Raw genomic sequence first — 25,141 nt, 5'->3', positions numbered from 1 at the left:
TGTGATATGTTAAAGAAGTAACGATTTTGACCATTTTATGGTAACATGCAACATTGTAATTGTCTTCAATATTATCTTTTTAGTGCTTTGTTGTATCTGTTCAACATATGCAAAAAAAGGCCTGCTGACCCTGCGAGTAACCTAGTGAGCTGATAACTTCCTTTGCTCCCCATCTCTGCAGACTAAATTCTCTGTGGGCGAATGATCAGCTCCCCTACTATGGAGAAGAGGGAAAGGGGTTCTATAGTATATAGAAAAAAACTTCCTGTCTTGTGTTATCAGGTTAAAAAAGGGAAGAAAATGCCTGGAAAAAAGCAAACCCAACAAAACTGCCACATCTAAGGACCAGTAAGCTGCAACAGATTACATGTTTGATCTTGGGTTTAGATATGCTTTAAAGTAGTATTCATTTTTAGCTCAACACATAAAATAAATATTCCGCAGTAAACTATTTGTTATAATTTCTACCCCTGTACAGCCATGGCCAAAAGTTTTGATATTGACACAAATATACATTTTCACAAAGTCTGCTGCTTCAGTGTTTTTAATGGGACCAAAGGCTGAAAACATCATTTAAAATGTAATGTTAATAATATAATAAACACACACAGACTAAAGATATGGATAAAAAATGGCCGTGGTCCTTTATTATTGGCTTAAAATAATAATTTAAACAATACTTTTTCTGACTATACCAGAACAATAATAGTTCAGCTATCAAAGCTCAAACTATATATACAATATTTAACTTTCAATTAGTTCAGCCATTAAAGCTCGAACTATATACAAATAATCATACCAACTACCCCTTAAGGCAGATGAAACCAACTACACAATATAAACTACACCAGCCACACGACAAGAACCACAACATGGGGGGGGGGGGGATGTTTCTGCTGTTGAAGTGATTGACCGTTAATTTTTTCTTCTTTCCTATAGGTTCAAGTCACCTGACATTTTTAAAATTGACAGTTTATAAACAGTTAAAAAATAGTTAAATAATAATTACCCACTGCTTTGTTTCAGTCCCTGGTCCCATAGGCAGGGGTCGCTATTTAGCTCTTCCTGCCTTTCAATCTTTTTGCCAGATGTTACTATGGTAAACTGAAGTATAATTACAAGCATAAGTATCAAAGGCTTTTATCGACAATTACATTAACCGATTGCCAACCGCCTCACGCTGATATACGTTGGCAGAAGCGCACGTACAGGCAGAATCACGTAACTGTACGTGGCCCTTTACGAGGCGGCCTGTGATCGGAGCCGAGATCAGCGACGTGTCACACACAGCCATGCCCCTCCAGTTAGAAACACGCCCCAGGACACACTTAAACCCTACACTGCCAGTGTCATTTACACAAGAATCAGTGCATTTGTATAGCACTGATTGCTTTGAATGACAATGGTCCCAGAAACATGTAAAAAATGTCTGATGTGCCCACCATAATGTCACAGTCATGATAAAAATCGCTGAGCGCTATTTAAAAAAATAAAAATATTAATAAAAATGCCATAAAACTATCCCCTATTTTGTAAATGCTATAACTTTTGCGCAAACCAATCAATAATCGCTTATTGCGATTTTTTTTTTACCAAAAATATGTAGAAGAATACGTATCGGCCGAAACTGAAGAAGAAGAAAAAAAAAAGTAAAAAATAATCGTTTTTTTCAAAATTTACACTTTTTTTTTGCTTATAGCACAAAAAATAAAAACCGCAGGGGTGATCAAATACCACCAAAAGAAAGCTCTATTTGTGGGAAATAAAGAACGTCAATTTTGCTTGGGAGCCGCGTTGCACGGAAAGTTAAAACGATGCAGTGCCAAATTGCAAAAAGTACTCTGGTCAGGAAGGGGGTAAATTCTTCCGGGGCTGAAGTGGTTAAAGAGGAACTGCAGTCTGCTCACATAATTTGTAATAAAAACATCTTTGCCATTCTGAAGCTTCCCTCCAACCACTTTTCATATTATTTTATATATACTGTGATTCTGTACTTGCCAAATATACTGCAGAAATTTCCTCCACTGAGCCTGGCTGCAAACGTTTTAACTGTGGGCAACAGAAGCTGCTGCCTCTTCACTTCCTGGATTTACACAGGCACACCTCCAGCTCTGCAGCTCTCATTGGCCCTCTTATGACTCATCCTCCCCTCCCTTCCTGGCAAACTCTCACAAGAGTGAGAGTGCTGTGCATGATTTTATAAGTCTAGGCTTTTTACCAGACAAGAAACAGGAAGTGGGCTCCATAAGGTATTTACTTGCAGATGTTTTTTTTTTTTTTTTTAACTATCCAAGCTTATAACAAGGGCAGAAAATGTAATAGATGGAAAGTTGAAAAAATGACTGAAGATCCACTTTAAGTATATGCAAAGAGTTAATATTTCGGGGGTGGCCCTTCTTTTTCAAGTTCTCTGCTATTCGCCCGGGCATGCTGTCAATTAACTTCTGGGCCACATCCTAACTGATGGCAGCCCATTCTTGCATGCTTGGATTTTGTCAGAATTTGTGAGGTTTTGTTCATCTGCCTCTTGAGGATTGACCACAAGTTCTTAACGGGATTAAGATGTTTTGTTCCCCAAGCCACTTAGCTATCACTTTTGCCTTAGTGCAAGGTTCTCCATCATGCTGGAAAAGGCATTGTTCATCACAAAACTGTTCTTGTATGGTTGGGAGAAGTTTTCGAGGATGTTTTTGTACCATTCTTTATCTTAGGCAAAATTGTGAGTGACCCCACTCTCTTGGCTGAGAAGCAACCCCACACATGAATGGTCTCAAGATGCTTTACTGTTGGCATGACACAGGGCTGATGGTAGCACTCACCTTTTCTTCTCTGGACAAGGCTTTTTCCAGATGCCTCAAACAATTGTAAAGGGGATCCATCAGAGAAAATTACTTTACCCCAGTCCTCACCAGTACAATTCCCATACCGTTTGCAGAATATCAGTCTATCCCTGATGTTTTTCCTGGAGAGAAGTGGCTTATTGACACCAGGCCATCCTCCAAAAGCCTTCTCCTCACTGTGCATGCAGATGCACTCTCACCTGCCTGCTGCCATTCCTGTGCAAGCTCTGCACTGGTGGTGTCCTGATCCTGCAGCTGAATCAACTGTAGGAGACAATCCTGGCGCTTGCGGGACTTTCTTGGGCATCCTTAAGCTTTCTTCACAAATGCAGAGGAAATGTTTTTTATTGGATTAGGTTCATTTTCATGGCAAAGAGGGACTTTGCAATTAATTACAATTCCTCTGATCATTCTTCATAACATTCTGGAGTAGATGCAAATTGCCATAAAAAAACTGAGGCAGCAGACTTTAATTAAAAGTTAAAATTGTATTTAAAAAAAAAAAGAAGATATTTGTGTCAATCTGAAAACGTTTGGCCACGGCTGTACTTTTAATGCTCTTGACTCCTGTTCTTAGTGCTGTTTACCTGAACTTCTGGTCTTCAAAGGACAGAGGTAACAGTGGACAGCAACATTGAGAGAAACAAAGGGAAATAATAGATGTGGCGCTATACCTATATGTGGGGGCTACCAATATGTTGGTATATAAAATGTGGACAAAAGTGTGCTATGTTGTGTTAGTCAATTTCACATGTGTGAGAGTATGTAATTCCTAACGTGCTGGTTGGTTTGGGCAAAGGTATGTGTAATATATATTTTCCAGCGTGCTGGTTCAAAAAACCCAAAATTATGAAAGACCAAAAAATAAACAAAAAATATACAAAAAATACAAAAAATATCCAAAAATAATAAACACAAAATACACAACAGTTGCAACAGATCACGGTATGGCAAATCCTGTGACTTTCTTGTGCTATACTTATCTCTATAGCAATATGCAATTACTAAAGTGCAAGTGCAAATAAATTCATATAAAACTGAAAGTTAGGACTAGGTGTGATACCTGGTAAAATGACCGTGAAAAAAATATACTAGGGTGCCAAAATATGAAATATCACAGTGGTAGCATGAACTGGTATTTAGTCTGCTAGTGATGCTATATAGAAATTAATATAAAATTAATATAAAACCTAAATACCATACACTTAAAGCATGAATGTAATAAAATAATAAGATAATATAATGCAAAAGATTAAAATAAAATAAAGATAGGAATATGCAAAAAACGTGCAAAAATTGTGCAAAAGATGTGCAAAAAATGCAGGTAAATTGTAAACATTGGACGTGATGGAGCAAGTCTCTATTAGGTGGCGGAAAAATCCGCAGGTGCAAAAAGGAGGGGAGTGATGTTTTTCAACCGTGTTCTTCACATTCGGTGGCTTAAAAGGGTATTAAATTATTATGCTCTCACCGGAAGGAGGACCCCATCCGGGGTGGATCAACTTTCACAATATTAGCTATTGTGCGGTTCTCTGGCTTCCTTCAGCTGTAAAGGTTAGGGATCCCTTGTTCCTCCGTGAGTGCAATATGCCACGTTTATATAGAGTAGAGAAGAGGCACATCCATAGTGTGATACTGTTTATAAATTTTTTATTGCAGCAAATAGGTAAAAATACTCACAAACAAGTAGTTTAAAAGTGCGGTAGTGTGTACAGCTTTAAAATTCCCGCTCTGCAATCTCCGTCTGAGCTCGAGGTGTACGCTGCCTGGCCACGCCCCCAACATTGAGAGAGCCTGATAGCTTGGAGAGGGGGAGGGAGGAGCAGTGGAGTACCTTGTCATTGTAGACTACAGTTCTGTGTGATATTATCGTTTGCCAAAAGTTCTAACCCCACTAAAATGTGTTTTTATTTGTAAATCTATTGCAGAGAGTTTCCATCACTGTCCTGGCAGGAATTTAGGTGAAAATTCTCCAAAAAGGCCCCAGACAGCAATAAAAATATGACAAAGAGTGCACCTCCCATGGTGTAATCCCTCCATTATCCAAAAAAAAGAAAGAAAGAAAGAAAATGCTTTGACTGGTGTTCATCGATAAGCAGGATAACTGCTAGCTCACTACATTAGATAGTTGGGCCAGTTGCACAATCATGAGTGCCGAAGAGGATATGCAGATATTTCTCCATATTTGGTTCACGATGAATATGCCCGTCTTTGGCCAGCTTTATAAATAGATTTTTTTCAGTAGAACTCATTCACATGCATAGGACAATGACGTTCCCCACCGGCCAGTTAAGAGGCTGAAAACCTGGTCCCGGGAAGTAGCCTGGAGGGGAAGAGGAGAGCAGACAGTACGGAATGTGACTGTTGCAACGCTGGAAGTTGAATGTGAGTATTTTGCAGAGTTTTGTACTACTTTACTGAAACTACAACTGAAATAATGGAAAAACCTGTAAAGACTCGAGTGTAAAAATCACATACAACGTACCTGTGACGCAACATCCCCACACTCCGCTTGAGTGCTATCGTCATATAACACTTCCTCCCAGTTTGAATATAGATATCAGATATTCCAAAAGCTCCCAAGCACAAACAAGAGGAGACTTGTTTCACTGCTGACATGGACTCCTTTTTTAGAACCAGAATACAGTCTTTTTATACACTTTTAACACAAGGGGTTAGATAACGAGGTAGGGCTGGCTCCTGGATACTCCCCCCTCCCCTCTAGTGAACAATTAGCAGACAACTATAATTAGCATGTTAATTAACAAAAACAACAATAGGTGAAATACTCTGTGTCAAGCCAGAGTAGACTCATTTACATTATCGAAGACAATAAACAGGTGGCTGGAGTTGATGATATTAGCATCTAACAGTTTGTGTCCCAACAGTATGATTCAGTCACTATTGTTAATATGGCATATACATATCCAGAGTCTCCAGTCTCTTGGGGGGACATGGACCTGAATCCAAAGTAACACCACCCCAGGGGTCCCCAGACATACAGCTCACAAAGAGCACCATTCCCCCAAATGCCAGAGACCATAATCGCAAGGCAAGAGGCTGGCATTTAGCCCTCTCCAAAATCCTCTGTCCGGGGTGAGTCTGTCACAGTACTCTATTATGAACAATATTTAACAGACATTTTTACTGAATCCACTTAAAAAATATTCTGGCGACTAGATCAAAGAATTTTCGGAACCACAAGCAGTCTTATTTGGAGTTAAGTCTTAAAGTTTGAAAAGTGAAGAGAAAGAAAAAAGAAGAAGTGACCAGAAAGCCGTTTTCATATGTCAAAAAGTACCTTAAAGTGTATTTCCACTTTTACAGCCTAATTGGTATAACATCTGCTTTAAACTTGTTCCCATTCACATAGAACAACAAAAACTATTTAAAAACTGCTGCTTACATTTTTACTTCCTCTTTTCTGAAATCTTCAAAACTTAAAGTAGAATTCCAGCCTTAACCTAACTAGTCTTGAAAATGTCCCCTGCCTGGGCGATTGTGGCTTATTTTTGGCTCATTTGTACAAGGCCTAAGATTTCTTAGACCTTGTAAGGTCTGGTTTCTCAGTCTGTCCCTACTTTGTCAGTGTAGATGGAGTTTCCTCTCATTTTCAAGTTGCTCAGAATAGATTGTAGCCTGTCCAAAACCAACACCAAAGAAACATCAAAAAGGTAAGAAATGTTTCTATTATATACACCACGCATATGCATCGATGGGCTGCTGAGGTATCTGTACTAAGAGCGTGTGCACTGTATGCTCCTAGACCAGTGGCCAAGCGGTCCAAGACAGCTCCCAGTCTTTAGTAATAATCGGGAACTAATGGGTCCAGGTTCTGATCATGTGATTACTTTCAGAGCCAGTAGACCTCCCTCCCCCATGCATATAGCCGAGTTAAAGGGGTGCCATGCTAGGCAGGCGATAAAGGGTAATGGTAATAAGCATTGGGACCATAGAGAAGATGTGTTTACCACTCTGTTTCCCAGTTATGGCATCTGCTCTCCAATCACTGCCATATATTAAAGGGTAATTCCAGGCAACAACAAAAATGAATCATGCTGCATTAAAAAAATAAAAAATAAATAGTGTATTTCCACTTTCGTAGTCAATTTGAGATAACGCATACTTTACATAACATAAACTAAAAAAAAGAATTAAAAATGTACAGCTTTCCTGTGAACTCCCACTGCCATGGAGCAAGAAAGTGATGGGAAATCCAACATTTTATAGTTGCCACCAGAACAAGAAGTGAGGGTAAAATTCCGTCAGTTTTACAAGAAAAAAAATTGATATATTTATTATTTGGCAATTGTGCGAATATTTTTTGTTATACCAAATTTTACTACAAACTTGTGTAGCATAAATCAATCAACAACAGTTTGCTCTACATGTAAAACACCTGCAGCACCACCAAAACTGAAGCTTTAAACAATGTTTTGCTACAACAATTTCTTAAATTCTGCTTTCAAATAGAAGGCTGAAAATACTTTTCCTTTCATTTCTGTACTGTTATTTTGATTTTCTCTCGTTTTCCCCTGAACGGCCTGATTTATATTTGCAATCTGAAATACTTTAGTGTGAGCGGAAATGCTACCGGCTGACAGCGTCTGTAACAGCCCGTAAATCTGAAATATTATGTGCGAATTCTGGAAGGCAGCCATTAGGAAGATTGCAGTATAGGACGCAGCAGGGGCATCCCTGTGGAGAAGGGACTTCTAATGGGGGACAAGTGTGACCTCTAACCTCCGCAGGGATCAGCACTATCTAGACTAGTAATCAATATCACATGCTTCCAATATCTCCCAGCCTGAAGGCCTTCCTAAGACCAGAGGCAGGTAATGGCAGTGACATGTTTAAGGGGTTCAGCGGCACTGACTGACACCTCCATAACAATTAAGATCAGATGAGCAGATTGGAAGTAAATATTACACGTTTGATGTTATGGTAGTAAGCTGCCATGTGTGCAAAATTTCAGACGTTAGAACTCATGAACATATGTTATATCATGTATAATCACCACAAGACATTATATTTTAACACAAAAACTGAACAATTCTGTTTTGTATTATATAATTAAAGCACCTAAGAGATAACAATGAAAAACTCAGGGATCGCAATGATTTAACACTTCAAACAAGCTCTTCTACGCTTCATACAAAAAAAAAATTCGACAAAGACTTTTTTTTCCTCTATTCACGTGGGTTTCTCTAAGTAATATTATTTTCTCTCACAATCTTAAAACACAGTGAACCCAACAGACTGTGTATAAATGGCAGAGACATAAGACTGTATGCTTCTCTTAGCACATGGACTTATGAAAACAGTTATATGTACTCAAAATGATTGTAAGCTCTCAGAAATATATATTTTAAAAACAGTAATAATTGTGTATATATATATATATATATATATATATATATATATATATATATATATATATATATATATAAAAGGTATTTCTAAATTATTGAAGCCACCACATCTAATGATTTGTAAGCTGCAATAAAATATATTACATTTTGGTTTGGGGTTTAATACCACTTTAATTAATGTCTTATCAATGCATACTGTTTTAATTTCCTACCATATGAAAATATATGTATATGAACACAGATTGTCTTTCCTGCACCTTACTCTTCTCCTCTTGTAAGTAAAGCCTCGTCCACACTACTAGCTTTTCAGGTCAGAGCAGCTACCGTACATACGGGCCAAATGTCGGGTATTTTTTATTGATCCGCCTAATGCTGGCCGACATTTGGCCCATATGTACTAGGCTTAAAATGGTTGTTACTACATTCATATAATTCACTGCCAACCCCTCTATTATAACTAGTCATAACATACAGAGTTAATGTTTTATGAAAACAAAGCTTGTAAATACAGTTTCAGAGCAATCCCCAGCCGGCTGGTCTCCTACTCGGAGTGGCCAGCCAGGAGTCATGTGACCGTCCTGAAGATTGCTCTGGAACTGTATTTACAAGCTTCGTTTTCATAAAACATGAACCCTGTGTGTTATGACTAGTTATAATAGAGGGGCTGGCAGTGCAAATTTCTAATATTTTATTTCTGCTAATCTCGGCAGGAGGGGGGGGGGTGGAGACAGAGAGGCACAGGCACACAGGCACAGAGCTGACAGGCAGGGAGGGAAGGGGGGGTTACAGAGGAGAGCTGCAGATGACAGAAGTAAGCAAACTGATCACCGTAGTCAGGGCTAAGCAGCCATGATTATCTTGGTCAGTACAGAGAGGGGGACACAGGAAGTGTCAGGATCAGCCAGGTCTTTTATAGATTATAGAAGGGCAGATTAGACAGCACAAGCACTGTGCAGTTTAATCTGCTATAAGGGAACAGGATTTCTTTTTTTTTTTCTTTAGGGTTACAAACACTTTAAGTCTATCAATGAGAGCTTATTTGATATAAAGGGTACTGCACTGACTATCTGTGGAACTTCTGCTTATCCGACCCCCCCGGTGACAAATTTGGCACCTTTCGGGGGGAGAAGGGAGTGGGTACCTGTTTTCTGCAGGTACCAGTCCCCACTTCCAGGAGACCGGGCCATGGCAAATTACGTCAGCAGCTCGGCCTCCCTCCCCTTCTGTCAGGCCAGTGAGAGAGAGAAGCGCGCTTTGCGCATGCACAGAAGGGACCCATCTCTGGGTTCCCTTACCCGCAATGATGGCGGCAGCACCCGACAAGCCGATGTAAACCTCAGCTGCGGTGTCAACATCGCTGGACTCCAGGGCAGGCAAGTGTCCTAATGTTAAAAGTCAGCAGCTACAGTATGTTTAGCTGCTGACTTTTCATTTTTAAAGGGGCGGGCGGAACTCTGCTTTAAAAAAAAGAAAGCTATTGGTAGGCTGCAAGAACCTAAAATACCCGTGCTGCCAATGGCAATCTGATCTATTCTAGAAAGTACAAGGCACTTTGGCAGTACTGAGATACAACGTATAGACTTGTGTAAAGTGTGAATTTTAACTGTCCGGTCCACTTCAAAGTGAATGTGTGCTTTTGCTACACAAGGAAGAAAACCTGTATTAAGTTGTTGCTATTTGAAACATATTATTCTGTTTATATGATTAATTTTACTTTTCTAATTTATGTATTAGTTCAGAGCGTCCACATATTTCTGAAATTGAAATTCAAGTTTTAAAAGCCAGAATCTTCTTTCCTTCATGACTTTGGGAGTGCAAGCTTTCAATCACAGCCACTAGGGACCCTGCACTTGCTCCTATTATTAGGATCAATGCTCTTGCTTCCTATTTGACTATCTCGGTGTAGAAAACTGATCTTGAGCATGAGAACTTCCACGTTTTTCCATTTGGGCTCTGTGGGCAGTGGTTACACGATTGCCATTAAACATGGCTTTTGCTTGTGTGCAGCACAAAGGCACAGGGGAGCAGGGAGGTGAAGTGTTCAGTTCTTTACTTTCTGTTAATCAAAAATTTCATAGCCTGTTTTCTATAGACATGTAGCATACATTTCACAGAGTCGTGTGGTGAAACGATTCTCTTTACTATACCAGTTGCTCTTATTTTCATCAGCTTCAATTCAATACAGGTACGCTTTACAAGTGTCACTATTACTTAGTGGCAGCAATTTTATTTACAAAAAAAAGTAAATTATGTAGAATAGCAGCGAAGAGAAAGTGCTGAAACAATTTTTGATGCTGCTGTCACCGACTGCCTGCAGTATTTAATTAAAATGTCCTAAGAAGTTTTATAAGCAATTGAAAGAGACTTTACCAAGTGGGGAAGGGAATCCAGCCTGCTAATCAGCATCTTACCTGAAAGGAGGTAGATACTAATTATGAGAGGAAAAGAACTCAGCTGGAACACAATTTATTAGGATATAATGTGGTTAAAGGAAAGTGACTAATGAAGTCTATGACTAACGGAGTCTGTTCACTTAGATTATGGCTAATACAACCCAACACATTTGAATTCCAAAGAATGGAAGAAAATAACAAACAAGCAAAACAAAATGATTTTTGACAAAAGGAAGTCAAAAATAATTCCTGCTAGCATCAATTTGCTACACTACATAAATCTTTTTTTTTTTCCTGAAGCACAAACAGTATGCCACCCTAGACCCCCCCACCCTCCAACAACCGGTCGGTAGCATTTTCCCCATCATCGCCGACTTCCCCCTGGTCTTGTTCTCCTGTTCTCCACAGCAGCTTCCGTTTCCTCCCTCCTTGGCGGCCAATTGGGAGACTTGTCTTTTCGGACAATTTGAAAAACGGGTCTCACACCCGCTTCTGATTGGTCGGATTGAGGATCAGTGTTTCAAAAGCAATTAATCATTCGCTGTTGTAACACACCTGAGTGGGATCCAGGTCGCATGCTCTGTGACCCAAGCCCCCCCCCCCTATTTTTAAGCCTATTAGAGCCTATGGCTCTAATCAGGTGCTTCAAAACAATCCGCTGCCGCTGTAATTCATGCGACCGGTGACCCGAAAGGGGCCGGACCCATGAATAGGGGGTGGCCACGGCAGCCATGGATAGATTCATGCTATCCATTAACATAAAGGGTGACCTGGAGAGAGGGGGCTGCGCCCAAGCTCCCCTGATGGGTGGGCCGCCACTGCCCACAACAGTAAAATCTGTCTGTATATGCAGCATAGCATGCTTGTTATACTCACTGTGGAACTTAAGGGGTGAATCCTCTGCATTGTGTAAAAAGGCTGTTTTATCCTGTATGCACAGATCCTTCCCTCTTGCACTGACTATCTGGGGAAGGCCAGCTAACACAGGCAGAGCAGCCGACCTGCACATGGCTTAGTTGTGTCTTTATGTTGGAGACAACAGTTTCTTGTTCTCAGAGATAACCATGTCACATGATATTGACATCACACATGTGGGCGTGTATACAGGCTGTAGTGAAAATCTTCTCCTTCCTGAATAAACTGTACAGTTTATGATGTAACCATGGTATACAGATCACCAAAAAGGTATATAGTGGCAGTATTTTAACATAAAAAGAAGATTAATAAGCAGCACTGTGGGGGGGGTGAACTATTTTCATATTACTGGGTTTAGTAACACTTTAAAGTGGGGTGCCCACTAAAAAAATTTTAAACGTCATTAGTAATCAGTCACTTACCTGTCCCAGGGTCCGCTCCGCTCGTGGCACCGGCATTCTTACTGTGGGCACCCGGCTGTGGCTTCACAGCCGGGCACCCACTGTGCATGCGCGAGCGGCGCCGCGATACGCCGCACAGTCATCTGGGACATTGGACAGGTCCCAGATGACTGTGCGGCGCCAGGGGGAAGTGATGTCACCCGCTTGGGCAATGAAAGAGGCAGACTATGAAGGACCCCCTAGCAACAGGCATTTAGATGTGAGTAAAAAAATTTTTTTCAAATTTTTTTTTTTTTTTTACATTTGTTATGAATGTTAAGCAATTTATTTTTTTTTGGTGGTAAAACCACTTTAACCACTTCCCGACCAGCGCACGACGATGTACGTCGACAGAATGGCACGGGCAGGCATATTGGCGTACAGGTACGTCCAATATTCAATGCCGCCCTGCCATCGGGAGGGCGCCGCCGGCGGCGCGCTTCCGCGCTGGTCGGGACCACGTGAGTCCGGTCGCGGGACCCGCGGACTCGATCGCCGCCGGCATCCCCGCGATCGTCTCACGGAGCGGCCGAATGGAGGAAATGCTGTGTAAACAACATTTCTCCATTCTGCCTAGCAACTAGTGACGCTGATCTCTGCTCCATGTGATTGGAGCAGAGATCAGTGTTCACTAAATGAAAGCCCAACCCCCCCACAGTTAGTAACACACCCTTAGGAACACTTAACCCCTACACTGCCACCCACTGGTTAACCCCTTCACTGCCAGTGTCATTTACACAGGAATCACTGCATTTGTATAGCAGTGATTACTGTATAAATGACAATGGTCCCAAAAATGTGTCAAAAATGTCCGATGGGTCCCCCACAATGTCGCAGTCACAATAAAAATCGCTGATCGCCGCCATTACTAGTAAAAAAATAATAATAAAAAATTATTAATAAAAATGCTATAAAACTATCCCTATTTTGTAAACACTATAACTTTTGCGCAAACCAATCAATAATCGCTTATTGCGATTTTTTTTACCAAAAATATGTAGAAGAATACGTATCAGCCTAAACTGAGGGAAAAAAATGTTTTTTATATATTTTTGGGGGATATTTATTATAACAAAAAGTAAAAAATAATGCGTTTTTTTCAAAATTGTTGCTCTATTTTTGGTTATAGCCCAAAAAATAAAAACCGCAGGGGTGATCAAATACCACCAAAAGAAAGCTCTATTTGTGGGAAAAAAAGGACGTCGATTTTGTTTGGGAGCCACGTCGCACAACCGCGCAATTGTCAGTTAAAGAGACGCAGTGCCGAATCGCAAAAAGTAGTCTGGTCTTTGACCAACAAAATGGTCCGGTCTGCAAGTGGTTAAGTAAACGTCCATAGCCAAGAGGGGCCAGCAACCAACTATACATGTGTTTTAAATGCCTCTGAAGTTAACCACATGTAAATATGTAAAAGGAGGGGGCCTTTGCGCTACTACGTGAAAAAAACGAATAGGGTATAAATACCTCTTCAACCAATAAATATAAATAAATGGATAAAAATGTAATAAATAATCACAAAGTGCACGTGCAAATATAAGGTGCAACAAAATGCAGCAAGACAAGATAGTGAACACAAACGACCCTATATAGTAATAAACGTGAAAAAGTCCTGCGCAAAATATGCCAAAAATATATAGTCCTGAAACTGCTAAGTGCAAAAAAAACGTGTAAATAGATCAATATACGTGTAAATAAAAAGTCCATATAATCATAGACACCAACGATGAAGAATAGGATGATGAACAAACAGTGGTATAAAATCCCAAAAGTAAGGGCTCTCAGAACTCTCACCTTAAAAAAGAGAAAACCAGGCTCATCACAAAAACCAGGGGTGTCCTTTACTGTGCCAGATTAAAGATGATGGTTTCTATATTCGGCCACTAGAGGGCCATGAGTAGCACATGTACTTATAATGATAACCCAGAGGATATTTTCCGTAGTGAATGGCTCAAAAAAGAGTGAGGAGAGAGAGGGAGAGGGAGAGGGAGAGGGAGAGGGAGAGGGAGAGGGAGAGGGAGAGGGAGAGGGAGAGGGAGAGGGAGAGGGAGAGGGAGAGAGAGAGAGAGAGAGAGAGAAGGCTCTGGTGTAGTATTTAAGAGTAAAATAATCAATTTATTAGTGTAAAGCAAATCGGACTCTCACATTTTAAGAGAAAAAAACACAGCAAGAGAAGTAATAAAATGGTGGCGTGGCGTCTTCCGCCAGTCCTACTTTACTTCCGGTACGTCCTACGGCCACTCCCTTGAGAAGTAATAAAATGGTGGCGTGGCGTCTTCCGCCAGTCCTACTTTACTTCCGGTACGTCCTACGGCCACTCCCATGGGAGTGGCCGTAGGACGTACCGGAAGTAAAGTAGGACTGGCGGAAGACACCACGCCATCATTTTATTACTTCTCTGGCTGTGTTTTTTTCTCTTAAAATGTGAGAGACCGATTTGCTTTACACTAATAAATTGCTTATTTTACTCTTAAATACTACACCATTGGAGCCTCCTTTCTCTCTCCCCCCCCCCCCTCTTTTTTGAGCCATTCACTACGGAAAATATCCTCTGGGTTATCACTATAAGTACATGTGCTACTCATGGCCCTCTAAGTGGCCAAATATAGAAACCATCATCTTTAATCTGGCACAGTAAAGGATCCCTATGGTGGCTGAATATGAGGAGTGAAGTGGGACACCCCTGGTTTTTGTGATGAGCCTGGTTTTCTCTTTTTTAAGGTGAGAGTTCTGAGAGCCCATACTTTTGGGATTTTATACCACTGTTTGTTCATCATCCTATTCTTCATCGTTGGTGTCTATGATTATATGGACTTTTTATTTACACGTATATTGATCTATTTACACATTTTTTTTTGCACTTAGCAGTTTCAGGACTATATATTTTTGGCATATTTTGCGCAGGACTTTTTCACGTTTATTACATGTAAAGATGTGCTTTAAAACAAAAAACTCACCAAATAAACAAGCAGAAATATACCACTGAGCTTGACAGACAAAGTGAAGAACCTTAAAACTATAAAGAAGGTTCTATATATTGTTTTAGAACAAGCATGCATCTGGTCAAGTCATCACTTTCGGAACAGCGACGTACCCATACATCTCTGGACTTTGGGTGGTTTTACCAGGATGATGCCTGCAGCTGCAGACATCACCCCAGTACTGTTTTCTAGAGTCGGCGGTCAGCTCTCAATCCTAGCGGTTAACTACAAGCAGCAAGAGGGGACATCCCTCCCCCTTCTGGGGCTTGCTTGGGTGCCTTCATCCCACTGGGTGACTTGAGCTTCCAGTCACTGCATCCGCCGGCTGGTCGGAAAGCCGAACAAAACCGGGATTGGCTCTCTGCTATGGTAACCCGGAAGTGATGACCTGACATCACTTTCAATTTACCCAGATGTCAACGGCGCCATTTAAAAAAAAATCAAAAGCATTTGAAAAGGTTGGAGGTGAACCCTTACAAATCTTTCTTCAAATGGAACAAGAGATGAGGCTACAAGAAGAGAAATGAGGTCTGCATATCACTGTGGAGATATAGGTAGGTTTAATTACATGAAATAAGGTGGAGACAGAAAGCGCAACTTTAGCTTGTAACCCCTTTGTCACTATGTCTTTCACCCAGATATTCAAGACGCTTTGTATCCAGGTGTCCCCAAAGGAAAACAGACATCTGCCCACTTTATGCAGACAAGAATTTGTATGCAGATTTGGAGGATTTGACATGTCAGAGTTTGTGGTTGTACTAGACCATCCCTTAGGCTTGAGAAGCATGAGAGCAAAGAAAGCAACTGTTTTTGGCTTCAGAAACCAGTCTGAGGCGTGGGCTTCTTCTCCTGCAGAAAATGTAATCAAATGAACCAAAAGAGATATGCACCATAAAAAGGCATGTGCAACAAGCATTTTTTACATTGCTGTTCTACAGACGTACATTTCAGCCACAGAGATCTCTATAAATGTCAACAGACAGAAGACACATTTGGGAGTTAAGATAACTAAATATAATACTTATAATAATACTTAATATTATAATAATAATATAATATAATGATAATAATTAATATTAGTATTTATAGCAGAAGACAAAAGCTCTAAACACTCTACAACTAATGGGTCTAAAAGTACTGTAGCTTGGTCCCTCAACATCAGCTGGATGAATTCTTATATGGTCTGGCACACCAACATATAAAAAACAAAAAAAAACAAAACAGGAATCCCAGACTAGTAACAGCACTAGTAGAAGTTACAGGCTTCTCCATCTTAAGTTTACTTAGCACACAGCATTGATACAAGTCAAAATGATATCCTTTAGCCTGGGAGTTAACTCAGCTGCCAAAGGCTTCTCAGGAACAAAGTCACCCATTACAGATTTGCAGGACTCTGTCCGACATTACTATCCACAGCTGAAGGTCCAGAGGCTGCCACAGCTGCAGGACTGACAGAGAAAGGTTCTGCAGGGGAAGCCATAGAACTTTGCTTACAGCCTCTAGGACCAGAGACAGCAATCATATTTGCGCATTTTTAATTAGACTCGCACAACATTGATAAGAGTCAAAATAGTATCCTTTGGCCTGAGAGCTATTTCAGCTGATGGAGGCTCCTCAGGAACAAAGTCATCCAATACAGATTTGCAGGACTCTGTCAGACATTACTATCCACAGCTGAAGGTCCAGAGGCTGCCATAGCTGCAATACTGTCAGAGAAAGGTTCTGCAGGGGAAGCCATAGAACTATAGTATTCTTTAGCCTGAGAGCTATTTCAGCTGATGGAGACCCCTCAGGAACAAAGTCATCCATTATAGATTTGCAAGACACTACATCTGCAGCAGAAGGCTCAAAGGCTGCCACAGCTGCAGGATGATCAGAGAAAGGTTCCATAAGAGAAGTTATAAAATGTAATTTACAGTCTCTATGACCAGAGTCACCAATTATATTTGCAAGGTGCCAGCCGAACCGTAGGGAACTCTACCCTATATAAAAAAGGAAAAGAGGAGGCTACACCGGACAGATATGGGAGACTCCAAATGTTTACTAAGTCTCTAAGTAAAAGGACAACGGTCCAGGTTATCGGCATCTGATCCCTTAGGGGATACAGTGAGGGACATCCTGAACGGTTTGTGGATAATGAGATGGAGAGACTCAATGTCCAGGATCCGACATGTTGTACTTTGCAACAGGAATAAAAAGAGGCACCAGATAAAAACCTTAGATTACTTACAACCAACTACTTAAAGTTTAAGTTAGTGCACAAGGGAGAAAATCCTGTGATTCATCTGACTCCCTCCCATTCAGAGATTGTGTTACATGCAGTGTATACTATGAAACAACTTTTTCCAATGGAAGGGGGGGGGGGGGGGGGTCAGGTCTCCTTAAGAAGCTTGTTCACTGCAGCTTCACAGAAGATTTGGAGCTATTAAATCCCTTAGAGCTAAGAATTCAGCAGCAGGAACAGAAGGGTGTACCCAAGCACATAAGATTTCTACAGGTCTAGCTGCCTGTACTACTGTATGTAGGACATACTCTGTTACATGTAAGTTAGTTCACTAAAGCTGGAAATTATCTTCATACTTGGCTAGCCAATTACTTTTTTGTTTGCCAGCATCCATATCCTCCTGTTGGAGGAAGTATAACTCAAGTATAATATAAAAAGAGTAGTGGTGCGCTGAATTAAATATCGATAAAATCCATCATATCTACATAAATGTGCAAAAAACAATCTAAAATGGAATTATCAAGTAAAAGATAGTGTAAAACTTAAAAAAGGAATTAAGACAAATATTTGAGTAGCCAAAAGAGAAAATATATAAATATGAGCCTGCGTGCTGGAAAATCTCTGATGGATAAAATGTGATCCCAAAGTGTCAACGGTGCATAAATTGAGGATGTGCAATAATTGGAATAAATATTCAATGATGTACAATAGTTAAAATAAATACTTAATATTAAAATAAATTCATAAAGAAAAATCAATATCCAAAATAGACATAAAATATGTTCAAAAGTGCAAAGTGCATTTATGATAAGTGTCCAACATCCAAAAGTGCTTTGGTGCCTGTAAACATCAATCAGTAAGTGCTATGAGTGATGGGTGTCCCGTGCGGTCCTGCGTGGTAAGTAGGTGGATGTCCCTTTACCTTACCGCTGTAAGGTTACAGCGTGGATATGTATGTCTTTATAATCTTTATGGTCCCCTTTAGATTTCCTATGGTGGCCCCTCAAATCTTGATGAGTGTGGTTTCCTGCCTAATTTCGGCAGCATGAGGTCCCTTTAAGGATGGCCTGGGGATGCTCAGGGTGGGTAGGATGGAGTGGTTTCACCAAAATATTACATGGAATGGCACAAGCAAAGAGGGGGAATACCTCATGGTGTAGTAATTTTGTACATATATTTATTGGTTTAAAACAAGGTTTTTAAAATCAGTACTCACAAACAAAGAAACAAGGCAAATGGTGTACAAACGAGCAGCGAGCTCTATCGGAACGTCACCACCGGCAGCAGTCCTGGCACGTGTTCGTCACGGGTCACGTGACTTCATCAGGGGTTGACTGATGCCAGTGAATAGTCTTTTATGTGGTAGTGTGGCGGCCATATTCGTGGAGTCCTGATCGACGGTAATGACGTAACGGCCATATTACAATGGCGCAGGTCGCCGGAAATGGGTCGGCGGCCATCTTAATGGTGGAAGGGATGTAAACATCCGGTAGTTTTTTTTTTTTTAATAAAGAATAAAATAGAATTTTATTAAAATAACTCAAGTATAACCCAATTGTCTCAGATTTACTGAATATTGTGCCATCTATAGGCCAAGTTTAGGTATGGTTTAAAAATAAAATCAGCACAAGGGACAGATTTTACATTTGACAAGTGTTCATGGTGCTGGCTGCCTTAGTTAAAATCTAAAATCCTTTGCTCCCTATCTTCCATAGAGTATGAAAGTGTCAGACTCATGGTAAATTTTTTATTTTTGTCTGGGCCCTTGCTTGAGAGACGCAGCACTCCATTTGTCCTAGTGACCATTGTCAATGAGAAATAAAGTGAAGGAAAAAACATTTTTTGGCTGCCACCAGAACAAGAGGTGAGGGAAGCCTCTGATGGAGACATGTTTGTTACTACTCTCTAATACGGAAATTTCCCTCACTCCCCCTTGAATCTTCCCAGTGGGACACAGGAAGCAAAAATAACTTGATAGAGTTATTTTTCCACTCTCCCTTCCCTACTCTATCCCCAAAAATAATTTGGCTTCATATGCATTTAAAAATGTATTTACGGGGCTATATTATAGGAAAATATGTGGTACATATTTATCTCCGAAGAAGTAAAACAATACCCTGTCTTGTTTTTTGTTGTTGCTTGATTTCACCAGTTATACTGTATGCCAGCCACCCTGCAAGGCACATTTATACCCCAGGACACTTCCTTGCTCTGCAGGGGGCCTGCCCAATCCCCAATAGACATGCAGCATGCAGGACTGCAGCAGATATAAGAAGGGTTCTAATTGGCTGCCAGATGGGTTAGCAGAAAGGCAGGAGTATGGTTAGGAGTAGATGGGAGGAAGGGGGGGTCAGTATCATTGCTGGGAGAGGAGAGTGAAAAGGGGTGATGACATGCTGCCCAGGGCCTATTTCTGTCAAATATAGACACTCGTTAACATAATTATATGCATACAGGGAAATTAAAATCACCATAAACAGGCTTATAAGTAAAAGTCATAGTTTAACCTGGGCTTTGCTTGATAAACATCTGGCATTGTAGGGGATTAACTAGAGTCTAGTGGTTAATCCCCTCCCATTGATGGCAACTTTTACGTATTTTACATTGTAGACTAGAGTGCCTCGAGATTTTGCATACTTTTAAAGGGTGCAGAAACTGGAAAAATGTTGAGAAATGCTGCTGTACATTTTAGCTGTCCTATGTATAGGAGCATCAGCAAATAAAAAAAAAATGAAGACGATCAGGTATGCTGTGGAGTGACTATATTATGCTACAAAGGCTATGTTTGCCATGTTAACCTTCAATTTAAAGAAAAAAAATGCCACCAAGAGAGCCCTATACAACAGTTTTACCATTTTATACTCCAAAAGTAAAGTACATCTTTTAGTGCTGTGCAGATGTAGAAGCCCTTGTATTCTAAAAACATAATTACTAGATTCTGTAATTTGAACTCTTCCAAATGCTTGTGTTTCTGGTCATATGAGGGGCACAGGAGGGAGACTGGAAAAGTATTTTCTTCCTGGAAAGGTAAATATTTCAACCCTTCTGCAGAGACAGTGTTACTATGACCTCATCTGAGTTCATAAATGCTCTCTGTGTTAAACAACTGTCAAAGGATACAATGCTTTGACCAGACAGTGCTCCTTTCACCAGCCAGCAATTGAAATTAAAGTGTAGTAAGAGGTGTCCACAAGTGTTCCTATTCAAGGCTACAAGGAAGGGAGGGAGGGGCAGCCACATGTCTTGATTCTGAAGAAAATAACAGCAATTCTGCAAGGGTTTCTGACCTGCCTTATTATCTTGTTCGTCAGGAATAGTTTGATGTTTCCTTTGCACTACCCCGTAAATACAGAATCATTACCAAATATACCTAGAAAAGCTGGACTTTCTAATGTCTAGGGATGCCTTAAGGGCTCATATCCACCAGCGTTTTAATGTGTGCCGTGCAGGCAAAATACAGTACTTCACAGTAATACATTGTGCTGTAGTGCATTGGAAAAAAATAAATAAATAAAAAAACACAAAAAAAAAAAACAAAGCTTCCAAACCACGTCAATGCAACATATGTTAACATATGCACTCAGCTGCATATAAGCTCTTACTCACAGCCTTTGGCAAAATCATTTAAACACTCACCACTTCAGTGGGTAACGCTGAGAGATCATTGAAAGGAGTTTCCAAAGAGTTGGTGTCCACATTGAGCAAAACCACATCATCGAGAGAACGGCTTCTCACTCTCTAAAGAAAAGATTTAGTACCATAATATGACTGATAAACTCTAGAAAGAAATTTAAGGAGCATAAGGAGTTAATGGTTACCAAAAACTAACTACTATTTAGTGATGGAGCTACAAGAATTTTTATGCATTTGCAGAATCTATGAAACCATTGATATTTTAAAACCAACAAAATTGGATTACACAATCGTATGTATTAATATTGGGCTTATGTGGAATGTTAAAACGAACTGAGTATACAGATCCATTACAAATCATAGAGCCTTACATCAAACAAGGTATTGAAGGAATTATTTTATTTCTGTTTGATTATTTTTCAGGTTTTAATCACATTAACTTTGTGGTCAACCATGTTTTATGCAGCGTAACATTTTACAGAGAAGAGATGTCCAAGAGAGTTGCCAAGACAAGTCATAACAGTGTTGGTAACCACAAGAAAATTGTTGAACTAAGGATTACACCTATAGGAACTACCACATGTACATAAACCCTCACTGATATTCTTGACTGAACATTAGGGAAAAAAACACTAAGGGCCCTTGAACATGTGCGGACCGTTCAGATCCACCTGTCAGTTTTTTCAGGCGGACCTGAACGGTCGCTCGATACATCTCTATGGAGCGTTCGGATGTTAGCGGTGACATGTCCACCCCGATCTGTGAAATCCAGACAGGGCTTTACCGTAGTTTTAGCTGTGCTTTTAACCCCTGCTAGCGGCTGATGAAGAGGTTAATAGCACCCGTAGAGCATCGCTGCCAAAGCACTTTGCAGGTGCTTCGGCGGCACTGCCCACTGATTTCAATAGGCAGGGGTGCTTTAGGAGCGGTGTATACGCCACTCCTAAAGTGCCCCAAAGATGCTGCTTGCAGGACTTTTTTTAACATCCCGCAAGCGCACCGCTCCAGTGTGAAAGCACTCACGCTTTCACACTGGAGTGACAGCAGAGGTGCTTTACAGGCTCTTTGCAGGCACTACTTTTAGCGCTAAAGCGCCTGTAAAGCACCTCAGTGTGAAAGTAGCCTAAATTGAACAAATCTGAAAAACATATTTGAACATAAATCAAAGTATGGACTGCAAATTATATTTTAATAATTTGTGATAGTTGAATGCTAGTGTTAGCTTAAAATAGCTGGGAAGAGAAAGAACAATGGTATATTTATGTCAGCTTAATAATGATCAAGATTTAGCAATTATTCTATATCAGAAAATTATGAGATACATTAAAATGGCAGTAAAGGCCTTTTTTGAATAATGTATATGTATAGATAAGCCTATAAATGTATACATATTGAAAGCACTGCACTCTCAATGGAAGGTGTGCCGTTCAGAGCCGTGCCGCGGCCTCGACTCCTGCACATAGGTGACGTTGTTGTGGCTTGGCAATCAAATGGCGGCTACGCGCGAACCCGGAAAGAAAACCGGGTGAAGATGGTAGCCCTGTGAGCGGTGACAGCGTGTTGTTGTAAGGCTTCCTTTTCATGTAAGTCTTTCATAATGTGCTAGTATGCGATGCACATTAGTACATTAATTTGCAGGGAGAAGATTATTTTCTTTTGCATTTTTCTTCTGCTTTAATGCGGTCACAAACATACCATTAACTGCTAGGAACACCTAAAGAATATGTTATTCCTACCATTTCATCTTCCTGATATGTGCCTGTTGTACTTGTGTTAAAAAGTATCCTGTTCTCTTTGTATTGCTTCCTTTGTGTGAAATACCCAGTAGTCCTGCCAGTCCCCCTGCTTTCTTATATCAAACTGACCATGTTAGACATGACAGCACATCAATTCCAGTTTTCTATCTGGGGTGGGAGGACAGCCTGCTTGTTTTCTATGGCTAGGTTCACACCTATGTATTTAACCACTTGCACTTAAAGTGGAAGTAAACCCTCCTATCGCTTTCAACCAAGGAAGCTGCCATCTTGGCCTTTGTTTAATCTTCAACTGTCAAGATGCTGCACATATGATTAGTTATGACACCAGCCATTGGATGGTTTGACAGTTTGGTTGAGAGCACAACCAATGTGACCGTTAGCATTTCCGGCATGCCAGGAATGCAACTGTTTTTTTAAACTGTTAAATCAATGGGTTTACTTCCACTTTAAACCCCCCTCCTATCCAGACCAATTTTCAGCACTGATGCACTTTGAATGACAATTGCGTGGTCATACAACACTGTACCCAAATTTTTATAATTTTTTCCCCCAAATAGAGCTTTCTTTTGGTGGTATTTGATCACCTGTGCAATTTTTATTTTTTGTAAATTTTTTTAAAAAAAAGACCACTTTTTTTATTTTGTTATAACATTTTAAAATGGGTAATTTTTGTCCGTCATTGATGTTCGCTGATGAGGAGGCACTGATGGGCACTGATAGGTGGCAGTGATGGGCACTGATAGGTGGCAGTGATGGGCACTGATAGGTGGCAGTGATGGGCACTGATCAGTTACACTGAGAGGCAGCACTTCTATGTGGCACTGATTGACACCACTGGTGGGCATTGATAGGTGGCACTTATGGGCATAGATAGGTGGCACTTGTGGCCATTGATAGGTGGCACTTGTGGGCACTTTCAGGGTGCAATTATGAGGCATAATTGCTTCTTCCGTTGCGGGACCGATGTCCCTTTAAGGTGAGCCGGTGATCATTTTTTTCTCCTCCGCTGTCAGCGTGACTGGCCCCTTACTCAGATCGGTGATCACCCGAATCTCAGTGACTCAGTGATCACAGTGCGCTCCGGGAGCGTGCACAGGGGAGGCCGTCATATGACAGCCTCCCGGGAATTCACATCCATGCTGTGTGTGTCATTCGGCCATAGCGTGGATGTCAGGTGGTTAAAGTGTCTTTGCAGATTTTCAGAAATGCACTACAGTCCATTTAACATTAGTTCCTACAGGTCACGTTCACATCTATGCAATTTTCACTGGTGTGGTTTTAGGAAAGGTTTCATTTTTACACACAGCACAGTGAGTTTTTGGCTTCACAGACATTAATATAATTGCATTAAAAATCCATGCACATGCATTTTTGCCACGGTTTCCTGCATGACAGCATACCTCCTCCTGGCAACATTAACACATCACAATAAAAAAAAAACGTATTACAAAGGCATAAAAAACGTGCATGAAAAAAAGCACAGATTATGCCATAAAACGAGCCTCAAAAAGGCATCAACAACACATGCATTGAAGACTTGTGCTGGCACAAGCCATTCACTGGGAAGATCATGAAAAGTAACCTCCTCTACAGAATTCAGGAAGAGAACTTGCTGACTACCTCAGATATACAGTAGCTGTATAAAGAGAGATGGACAGATCTGGTAACTCTGTACTAAAAAAAACAATAGCAGAAAAAACACATCTTTTGCAATAAACCTTTTTTTATTATTATTTTTTTTATTTTTATTTTTTTAGAAAACTGGATAGCTGTGCATCGAAAGAGTACAATATGTCTGGGCAAAAAAACATCCCTGCAATAGGTGCATGTTTTCTCAGGTTTTATCCCTTTACAAACACTGCAAGTACAGAAGATAAATACCCGTTAATCTGACAAAAGTGTGCTCCTAAATTTCTGTTTGAGATGACAATGCACTTTTTTCTATTGCATTTAAATCCCAAACAGTGTTGTCAGTCCTAGTAAGTTCTCTTCTGTGGGACTACAGAACATAAGGTAATGGTATCCTGTATTCCACCAGAAGAAGACTCCAACAGGGCTGAAAGAAGTGCTTGGGATTTCATTGCAGTAGGGGCAATGAGGTTGACCAATACATTGTTAACTTTGCAAATTAAGTTGCACTCTGCAAGTGCATTTTCTTCAGAGCTTCACTTTGCGAAGAATACGCAATCACATACAAGGGGAATTAAAAAAAAAAAAAAAACATTTTTGTTTGCACATGCTTAGATGGAAGGCAGCAAAGTTTCACCTCATTCACTAAGCTCTGGGGATAATTCCCTTGCAACTGCACTTGCAAAGTTTATTCTTCCCTCCTAGATTGTAAACTCTAATGAGCAGGGCCCTATGATTCCTGCTGTATTGAATTGTATTGTAACTGTACTGTCTGCCCTCATGTTGTAAAGCACTACGCAAACTGTTGGTGCTATATAAATCCTGTATAATAATAATTTGCCTTTATGCCAGCTCAAACTATAAGCTTGGAGCACTCTGGATTTCTTGCAGAACCAATGGGTATTTTTATATATCTGCAATGTTCTAAACAGGCAAAAACATATTGCATAGTTGTACTGG

General features: G+C 40.4%; 1 protein-coding gene across 6 annotated transcripts in view; it reads right to left on the bottom strand.

Annotated features, from left to right (window-relative positions):
* DENND1B (DENN domain containing 1B) overlaps positions 1-25,141 on the bottom strand; it is a 364,765-nt gene that overhangs the window by 62,188 nt on the left and 277,436 nt on the right. For all 6 annotated transcript variants that reach the window (XM_077452755.1, XM_077452759.1, XM_077452757.1 and 3 more), the window contains one exon: positions 20,799-20,900. In XM_077452755.1, coding sequence (XP_077308881.1) covers positions 20,799-20,900 — 102 coding nt within the window. The remainder of the gene's footprint in view (positions 1-20,798; positions 20,901-25,141) is intronic.

The sequence above is a fragment of the Lithobates pipiens genome, unplaced genomic scaffold (assembly GCF_037356315.1).
Source record: "Lithobates pipiens isolate NorthernLeopardFrog02 unplaced genomic scaffold, aLitPip1_a1.2 Scaffold_23, whole genome shotgun sequence".
NCBI classification, from domain to species: domain Eukaryota; kingdom Metazoa; phylum Chordata; class Amphibia; order Anura; family Ranidae; genus Lithobates; species Lithobates pipiens.
Note: the sequence above shows the minus strand (reverse complement) of the source record. Positions and strands in the feature narration are given on the sequence as shown.